The sequence below is a fragment of the Orbicella franksi genome, chromosome 6 (genome assembly GCF_964199315.1).
Source record: "Orbicella franksi chromosome 6, jaOrbFran1.1, whole genome shotgun sequence".
NCBI classification, from domain to species: domain Eukaryota; kingdom Metazoa; phylum Cnidaria; class Anthozoa; order Scleractinia; family Merulinidae; genus Orbicella; species Orbicella franksi.
This window is the reverse complement of record NC_138150.1, coordinates 15,119,156-15,129,660: the sequence shown is the minus strand read 5'-3', so window position 1 is coordinate 15,129,660 and position 10,505 is coordinate 15,119,156. Positions and strand designations below refer to the sequence as shown.

At 39.6% G+C, this 10,505-nt stretch overlaps 1 protein-coding gene across 1 annotated transcript in view; it reads left to right on the top strand.

Moving 5' to 3' along the window:
* The first annotated feature begins 3,603 nt into the window (after positions 1–3,603).
* The window catches only part of LOC145490473 (uncharacterized), a 30,402-nt gene continuing 23,500 nt past the window's right edge, over positions 3,604–10,505 (top strand). Inside the window, exon 1 of the mRNA XM_081469587.1 lies at positions 3,604–5,789. Within this exon, the coding sequence (XP_081325713.1) occupies positions 5,241–5,789 (549 nt within the window). The 5' untranslated portion in view covers positions 3,604–5,240. The remainder of the gene's footprint in view (positions 5,790–10,505) is intronic.

The following is a 10,505-nucleotide window of genomic DNA, read 5'->3' as shown; positions in this document are numbered from 1 at the left end:
AAAGGAAAGCCTGACGCGTAAAAACGTGGCTTACTAAAGCTTACTACAGTTTTTCGGAGACTCAGTAGCGCGCGCAATGATTGCCTGCCAAACGTCAGTATTAATCGCGCGTGCAAAAATGACGCAAGTGATCCTAAGAAAAAACGGAAACCACTTCAGCCCTTGAAAAGCGTTAAATCACTTCAGTATACGTAGCAATAGTGTCAAACTCCGTTTAAACATATGTTTATGCCTAGGGCCTAAAACATATGACAAAAAAGCTCGATAAACAACCGCTAAAAGAGCTCTAATTTACTCTCGCTTTCTCGCACGCGATACAAGGCGTCACATGAGCGCGCGCTTAAATAAAGGGCGTGCGCAACTCAATTCTCGTCCAAGGTTGTAAAAGTCAGTCTTTGATCGAGTATTGCTCAAAAACCTACCGTACAACCCATGCTGAAAATTTCACAGTTGATTTGTAGAGGTGAATCACGTTTAGAGCCAAAATTTTTAAAAAAATCTGTAAGACCTATTTTGAGCTATTTTTGATTTCACATTTTTTTAGTTTGCGAAAAATCTGTCTTAAAGATTTTTATTTTACTTTGCATGAATGTTAAATCAGAGCCAATTGCTTATTCCTGAAATTTTGAGGTGGGGTCGTATGGGTAGAAATTGAGAAAAACGTGATTTAACTTGTTAGTGCTCAGTCTCTTCTCAGGTACTCGGTCGTTCATTTTGGCCATTACGTAACGTTTAATTGTTCAAGTTTCACATACAATGGTAAAAGACTTCAGCAAACAGTAAATAGAGAAAGTAAAAACATCTTGGAACATTTTTCAAAAGAGTTAGAAGTTGGCTGTTATAATCACAGGTCACCCAAGCGTAATATAAGAGTTTGCATGGAGAACTGTGGCTAAAATATAAGAGGTTGTACGGAGATCAGGAGTTGACATTTAAATTCGTTCTATGTATGGGTAATTTACCAAATAAAGACTCTTGAACATCTAATGGTGTCATTTTTTCTCATCCTAGAGAGTTTAAACGACATTTGAGCGAATTTTGAAAAATTTGTTCCACGGTGATAGACAAGGTAGGGAACTTCGGCCAGTTTTCGTCGTGTAGTATTAAATTTGAGCATTTTTTCAGTTTGTGAACACGTTAAGTTTGGAAAAAAATTACTAATGGTAAAAAGTACTAACGGTGCGATTTAAAGTCTAGGTTAGTAGTAACAATCTTTTATTAGGAAGCTCCATTAGCTCTATTAGGTTCTGCTTTTTATGTCGATAAACAGCTTACGTTGTTGTTTATGCGCAGATGATATATTAAAAAAATGATCATGTCAGGCCATGATTTTGGAAAAATTAAATAAGCGCCCCCCGTCTTCTCCTAAATTTGAAATAAGCGCCCCGGGCGCTAATTCGAGGATTTACGGTAGTGGCAAATCGTAGCACATAGCAGGGTACCCAGTATCTCCCAGTCAACCTCGCAGTCAACCTCGCAGCAACGTAGGATGGGATTATACGTTAATACCAACGGGACTTTGTTACTTGTGCTTTCATTGTGGCTTGTAGGTGTTGATGTAAGAAGCGTGGAGCGCGCGGTTGAGACTTTTCTGAGATCGTCGTTAACAAGTTTATCATAAAAATAACAATTTCCTCGACTGAGATTGGTTTAAAAAACTCCTATTATGGAAGGGGATTTGGGACAAAGTTCTGAAATGGATCGTACCTTACCCCTCCATATCCTATTTTCCACTAATTCACTTGCCAAGTTGTTATCGGACAGTTTGTTATTGGACAGTTTGTTATCGGACAGTTCAATAAGCCAATCACATTTAAAGTTGTAGTTTAAATCAACCAATCACATTCAAAGTTGTAGTTACGTGCGTGCGTGCGTGCGTGCGCTTTTGTGTTTTTTGCGCCTAATTGCCGGTAGGAGGCGCGGTGGCCTATGTTTACAGAACAAACGCAAAAGCTTACGCGTTCAACTAGCGCGTGCAGATATTATTCATTCACAGCGCGAAATTGAAGTCTTGTTTTCCACCCTGAAAAACTCACCTTTTCCGTTAGCTCAAAGTATAAAATTACATGTAAGAGCCCTGGTTCTTATTCCCTGCCATCGCTGTGAAAAATCTTCATGAGAATCTCGCAACTCTCACCATTTGATCACGCAACGTAACAACATCCACACGAGACCCACGACATGTGCGTGGATCCGCGCGGATATATGTCGTCAGGATGGCGCAATTTGTTCTAAAAATAGAAAAATTGTCCCATATTATAGGTGCGCGCGGATCTCAAGACTTACGGTCTCCGTCCCCGATTATGGCTCCTGGTTGGATACATTATGCGGGCACAATATGGGGCATACACGCTTTATTTTGTATAAGAATATGTTTTATAAGAATTTTACGATAACTGCAGAAATTCTCGCGCGCTCATTGGCTATTTTTTATTATCAATGAGCGGACAGACACATGAATTTATAATTTATGCGATGCCTCTTTTTATTTTTAGTTAACTTATATTTTTCATTTTTAACTTATAACAATGTAAAACATATCTAAAACAAAGGATAATAAAGCGGAAACAGATATAAAATTGAACTTCAACAGCTATATAAACCGGTTAAACAAAGCACAGAAACATGAAAAAAAAAAAAAAAAAAAAAAAAAAAAAAAAAAAAAAACAACTAATGACATGAATTAAATCTATCAGGCTCTCAGACCGAACTCTTTTGTAATGTAGTTTTTGTGGCACTCTGTGAGAGGCAATCCGTCGGGGATGACCAGCGAACACGGCACAAATGACGGCTCAGCTGCTTGAATGCACGCAACCCAAAGATGATAATGTGCATCCGATTCCCGAGCGGGCGTGCATAACTGTCCCGTTTGAGGGTCTTCACGGTAAGTCCCCCGCTCCTTTCTGGCCACACAAAAATCAAATGGTGCGTCTGTAACTGTTCTTAATGATGACTGAAGTGATCCCCTGCACCCTTATTTTAATTTTTTAACGGTAACATATTTGCGGGATCTGGTGTTAGAGATTTTGCACTTTTCCTGTTTTTCTGAGGTGTTCCGGTTTTTTTGGTTTTTTATTGCGGGGGGGGGGGGGGGGGTGTTCCGGGTTTTTTGGGTGTTCCGGAATGTTCCATGATGTTCCGAGATGTTCCGCTGTTCCGTGTTCCGGTGTTCCGGGAAGTACTACATGCCGCAAATTTTCTCTTATACCATCCAGACAGTAAATGCGTTCGGAAACAGAAATGTCATACGCTATAATCTGAGAATATTCACAAGAATATTTTCAGCCTAAAATCGGCAGAAAAATAGGAATGTTCAGCCTCGGTCGGAAAAACAATATTCTTATAACTCTGAAAATAAAGAATGTAATGCTGTGGTCAGAGCATCGAGCATAATGCCGGCATAATAGGCATTTTTTTAGCAAAAAGAGAATAATAATAATAATAATAATAATACTAATAATAATAATAAGCAAAAAATTTTAAAGCACTTGAAGTGATTTTAGTAAGGATTTAACATATTCAAAGGCATGGTTAATACTTTCAAATTCTGTGCCCGCTAGCGAACTGATCAGAGAGTGTATCACGATGAGAGTTCCATTGAAATAAGTCATTTTGAGTGCTTTTGAGCATTATTTGTTGTTTACTGCTTGTAAAGCAGGGACCGCGCAGAAGGAGGGGCTGGGGGGCTTCACGTTCTCCACACTTCAACGCAGAATTTGCTCATTTCAAGTTGTTGTTTTACAGAGGACGGCAAAGAAATGTACAAATTATATTACTAGTATATTGCTCTGCTCATTAAATCTTTTTGTTCAGCGATGTTCCTGTTGCCGTTTTTCTGACCACGGCCCTGCTATCCTCATTCTCCCGCTTTCTCTTCGCCCCCGGTCATCGTCAACTAGAGAGCCTCTTCATAAGTCTACACCTACTACAGGACCACTATGCTAATACACTTCAGTACAGCTAGTGAATGTTGTACAGCTGCTGCGGCTATTTCAGGTTCTACAGCTAGATCCAGCTACTACAGGTCTACAGCTACTTACAGGTTCTACAGCTGCTACAGTTACTACAGGTAGTAGAACTACTAAAGGTTCTTGCCTGCGCACGTAGCAGGCGTTCTTTATTTGCAGAAGAACACGAAGAGAACGAAACTCCGAGCGAGTGCGAAAAATGTAGCAGGGGGAGAGGCGGGGTAAAGACACCCCCTCCCAGCTTCTCTCCATTTTTTTGCTCACTCCAGGAACGCTCGTTTGCTCGCTCGCTTGCACAATCTACCTGCCTGTAGCCTGCAGAACAGGCGGATAGGAGGGGCAGAGAGCGAAACGCGATACACGAGCGTGGAGCGCGACCACTTGAGCGACTTCGCGCTCGTGTATCACGCTTCGCGGTCTGCTCTGCTAATCCGCCTGTTCAGCAGGCTACCCGCGTAGAAAATGGGAAGAAAACGTCGGGACATAATAGTGAGGTCTTACACTAAGTACTGATTGATTGACTGCAGTGAAATGTTGCTATTTGCTGCGGTTCGTAGAATAGCAGCAAATTTACGTTTTCACGGTTCGCCGGAGATTTGACAGTTGTCATGGCAACATCAGAATCGAGATCGTGTATTGGCGGAATTTTACTTGGGGAATCATTCTAGACTGACGCTGCTACCAACATGTGCTAATTTTATTTTATGAAGTATACTGTATACATATCATTACGATTAGCTTGTCTAAATAGTGCACTAGTGTAGCTTACAACCTCTCTCCCTCGAGGTTCCTATGTGCCTGGCTCTGCATTCGAAAGGGATCAGGTTTCCTCCTAAAGAAAAGGGGTTTTTCCTGGCGGGCAGCAGGCACACTAGTTCTTTAATGTATTTGTTCAGTTTCATATAACGTACACTATCTAAGCTTATCTGAAGTTATCAATAAACGGGGGCTGTTCCTCACTTGATGCTGGGCTACCCAGGTACAGCTAACCCGGTGTAGCAACCGGTGCCCCCTTTTACCAGTGGAAAGTTGTGTTTTATTTATTGATTGACTGATGTAGGGAATGGGGAAAACATTAGACATGCATGGTTGAGCAGTTACTCTTTTGCTCGTGGAGAAAGGACCCAAAGATGAGCGTGACACGCGAGCGGCGCCCAAGCTCGCACGCACCAGAACGCACTCGCGTCGCCCGCTCGTGTTGCAAAATTCGACTTCTCTGCGTTCTTCCCCACGGATTTTCGAATAAAAGAGAGACTGCTCGCCGTCTATGTCATGATGCATGGAATTGTTACCTCACGTCACTCGTGCCTCATGCTCATTTTCATCGTAGTGTTGCACCTTGAGAGCGTGTTGACAACGTGCATGGAAGGCAATAACCAACTACAACGCTATTTGATTTCATCCGAGCCTCCGTATGACAACTATTACAATATTTCCAAGGCCGTTTATCCCTCTGTGGCTCCCCCATCTTTGCTGATCGATATTACGGTGGCATTCCTGGCAGCAGCGTATAGCAATGGAACTCAAAGAGGTCCGTTTCCAAACAACAATGGTAGTACAGCCGGTATGAACAGTTCCAAGCAGAATGGGTCAGATTCTCGTCCAGCTGGAGCCAACACAACTTGGACATATAAGTGGAGTATGTCATGTTTGTATGTCAGCGGAGGAAATATCAGCTTATCTTCCATGAATATTTTTTCCTTGTGGGCGATTTGGCCAAACAGGCGGAAAAGGGAGCTCTACATAACTTTGCCGCAGTTCTGCAGTGGTTCTCCCGGTGACCCCCCTCATCACGATGCCATGTTATACTTTCTTTCCACGGTATGATCTTACTAGTTTATTAGTAGAGTGTACCCCTTGCTTATCTCCCTTAAGGTTGACCCACAGGCTAACCAGGGAGGATTTGTAAGAATACACCTAATTAGTAAACTTGCATATATATAAATCAATTATAAATGACCATCTTGCATTTTTTTTTGTTTTTTGTTTTTGCTAGGTTTTAAAATAAATTGATGGCATATAACATCAACAAACTCTGCAAAAGATATAAGGTACTTTCCATTTGACCAGAAATTCAAATTATAGTGATGTTTGGTCAAATGGAAAGTGTCCTAGCTTAAAGGGAGGGTTTCAAGGCTCACGAGCTCCAAAAAGAGTCAGTATTTTATGGTGTTCTTATATATGTTCCAGTGCCCAGTTGGAAATGGCATCTCAGTTGACCAGAGCTTGAGGTCCTGACAATTCCTTGTTAGGCCATAAATATGCATGAAGGGAATTTATAGGTGACCTCTGTGCTTTCATGTGGCAAATTCAATCAGGCTGATCTTAGTGCAAGGTTCCATCAACTTTTTATGAATTTTTTGATGATTTTGATATGATAACAGGGTAGGAAAAAACCCAGGTCTGATTGCCCAGGGCAATTTTAAGTTTGCTCTTGGGTAAGTGAAAATGGAAGTTTGGTAGTCCGGTGGGCAAGTGAAATTAGTCTCTGTAATAGTTAGTGATAACTTCCAATCAAAAACAATTTAAAAACGGAAGACTGCAAGATGAGCAAAACACTGAGTTGAAAGCAAGGATTAATTTAAAATCCAAGGACACTTGATCATAGACAGTACCTAGTAAAGTTAATGATGTAGTTGATCAGGCATGAACATTGCGCCTTATCGCAGTTCTAAAACTCGACTCACTGGAGTTCTTAAACTGGACTCACTTGAATGACATGAATTGTAACACATCCAAGTGTAAAGAAATAATATTTCAAAAGAAGACCAATGCTATGAATTTTCCTATTACTTACAATATTACACAGCATGTAAACTTGACCTTGCTTTGTTTTACCTTCCAGACTAACTGTTCATTTGCTAAGGATGTTAAAACTAAAACTAAAAGAAGCGGATAAATGTCAGCCAAGACAAAATCAATCATCTCTTCAAAGCAATTGTTCTTCCTAAAATAGTGTATGGTCTCCCTGTTTATGGCGCATGCCAGGTGGACTTAAATACAGTACAATGCTTCGTGAATAGATGCTTCAAGAAGCGCTACTCCTCAAAACTTTATAATATCCATTAACAAGAATAAAATTATTAAGGATGAAGGTGCAAACCAAAAAAAAGGCTAAAATTATTTAAACTAAGAAAGGAGACTAATTAGTCTCCTTTCTTAGTTTATATAGTCTTACCCTATTTTTTTGGTTCACATCTTCTTCCTTAATATATTCTTGTTAATATCTCACTTTGCTACACTATTTATTGCGTATTTTCATTTTATTTCTGACTGTACAACTGACGATGGATGATGTCTCATCCACAACATGTATTGTCTTCATTAATAAATGAACTTCAAAAACATTGTGTGGTTCATCAAAGTGATATCTTACTTTGTGCCACTACAAAGCCTTATTATTATTAAAGATTCAGCTATTGATGATATTGAGGCTGGTTTCGTCATTGGCTCCGGGCAACAACAAGTTGCCTAGGGAAGCCAAGAAACACCCCTTGTTTGCTTTTTCTCTTCTTTCTACATCTCCAGCACCTTTCTAAGAATTCTTGCCGACCCCAACAATGCACATCTCTGGATCAGTCCAACAGGAATGCCCACCTCAATGGCTCTCAGATTGTCATTCAATCTCAGTGCTATTGATCCCAATGCTGCCACTACCACTGGAATAACCTTTGTCCTCACACCCCACATTTTTCGAACTTCTTTTGCTAGATCTTGATACTTTTCAACTTTTTCATCTTCCTTCTCTCTCACCCCATTATCCTCTGGAATTGCCACATCTATAATCTGACAGCTCTTGTCTCTCTTGTCAATGATCACCAAATCCGGTCTCCTAGCCCCTATTTCATGGTCTGTTCGCACACTGAAGTCCCATAGAAGTTTGTAATCCTCATTTTCAAGCACACTGTCTGGAACATGGTCATACCATCTCTCCTTTCGTTCAAACCCACATTTTCCTGACAGGTCCCAATGGATTGCTCTAGCCACGTTATCATGCCTCCTTTTGTATTCTTTTTGTGCCAGTTTCAAGCACGAACTTACAATATGGCTAATGGTCTCGTTACTCTGCTTACAGATGCTACATTTCAGGTCATTCTGTGACTTGTCAACCATCGTTTTAATGTAGTTTGTTCGTATTGCTTGATCTTATGCAGCAATGATAAGAGCTTCTGTTTCTCTCTTGAGCTTTCCTTCTTTTAACCAGGTCCATGTTTCCTCACTTCTTTGTTCTTCACCCTGTCTTGCAAACTGTCCATATAACGGCTTTTCTTTCCAGTCTTGAATATTTTCAGTTCTTCTCCTCGCTTTAAAGTTGGCAGCTGTTTCTCTATTCTCATCCCCATCCCTCCTGATGGCTTTTAACAGTTCTTCCTCGCTTGTTTGGACATAACATTCTAGCGATACCTTTGCTTGATTGACACAATCCTCCACGGATATCAAACCTCTCCCTCCGTCCTTCCTTGGCATTAATAATAAGTAATTAATGAATGTCACGCAACATTGCGTGACATTATTATTATTATTATTATTATTATTATTATCATTATTATTATAAGTCCTTAAAGTCTTGCCGCTTTTAACTTATGGTGCCGCGTTCAATCCGTCAGCCTAGGGCAGTCATAAGTCTACTGGATTACTTGATGGATAGAGTACTCCTAAGTATGTGAGCAGTTCCAAGGAGGACGGTCTTCTGTAGCTCTGTTATTCTAATATTACCTGGGATCTTGCCGATGTAGTTTTCTGTTCCCTTCTTGACAAGCCCGAAAGCTCCAATGATCACTGGGACAGTTGTTGTTTTCAATCCCCACGTTTTCTCAATTTCAATCTCAAGATCTTTGAACTTTTTGAGTTTTTCCATTGTTTTCAAGGAGGTGTTCCTTTCTGTGGGGATGGACATATCGATAAGCAGACAGGTTCTTTCCTTCCTGTCTTTCAACACTATGTCTGGTCTGTTTGCTTTGTTTACTTATTATTATTATTATTATTATTATTATTATCATTATTACTGTTTTCGAAAACGAAAACAAATGTTTATACTGTAAAGAGCCGGACTCGATCCTTCATACCTTTGTTGAATGCCACTTTACTCAAGACTTTTAAACCAAAGTTGTCGATTGGTTCAATACAAAATTCAGTTGTACTTTCTCTCCAAAGTCTCATGAGATATTGTTTGGATTAGTGATAAATATTTCTGAAAACAGCATTGTGAAATTCAATTACTGTTTATTATTTGCAAAATATTACTTATACTATCAGAAAATGTACTCTTAGCGTTGTAACATAGAAGAGTTTGTTATAAAGGTAGAACAAAAGCTGATCATTGAAAGTCGTCTGAAGAGAAAGATTCTTGTATGAGATGCCTCTGACCCTAATGCATTCTATACATATCTTATGTTTGACTATAGTGAGTATGTAAGCAAGATAGTGCTCGACTTGTAATTTTATTTTAAGTATGTTCATTGTAAATTTATTTTGTTGTAACCAATAAAATATCTTTTTGTTTTTGCAAAAAAATTATTATTATTATTATTGTTATTATTATTATTATTATTATTATTATTATTATTATTATTATTATTATTATTATTATTGAGTGCCTATTGGGCAAGTAACATTTTAGTGTTGGCAACTGAAAACTAAAATGTACTGGCCCACTGAGCAACTGGATTTCAAATTCTTTTCCTGCCCTCGATTGTGAACAATGAGAAAGCTACATCACCTGGAGTGGGATTTAAGGTGGCTCAAAACAGTTTCCAGCAGTTAGATTTTGATGGGTCATTGGAACCACTCTTTATCACTTGATGATACAATCATGGCATCAACAAACGGCCCAATCATTGATGGACACGTTGTTATCATTTTCGTGACACAATAGGTTACCATAGCAACAGTATGACCTGCTTAAGACACCTTTAATTACAGCCAACTGCTAACTAGTCCGGTTGGCAAAAGTTTTATTGCTTGAACACACACACTAATAATGAATAAAATGCCGAGCTAAACTTACAAGTTTTTATACTTATGTAAATCTTAGAAAGTTCCAGAAGCATCTCTGCATATATTTGGGCTTGCGGGACAATGCATACTAAGTATCAAACACTCTGCATTACGACTATGCCTGAAAGGTGACAGAATAAATAGAAGTACATGAGCTGATTATGTAACATCTCCCCTCTAATTGAAAATAGCTTAAGGCCTTAACTGAAATGCTGAAACTAATTAAATTGTCTCTATAAGTCTTTTAGGTCTTGTAATCACACGTCTTGGTCAATCACTGCTAGTGCTGTCATCACGCTTTACACTCTCAGCAGGTATCCGAACAGTCTCTTGAGCTGGACGAATGAAGCGACAATTTCTCACTAACTGGGCTCCATTAGTAGTTTCGACACTGTACGATCTTAGTTGAGACGCTACTGGTGTTTTGGTAACGGTTGCTGGGGTCCATTGGTTACACTGGGGGTGAACTCGTACGTACACTCTCTGATTCTGTGGCAGTGAAAGTAGATCCCTTGCAGTCTTGTTGGAGTGCTCGCACAT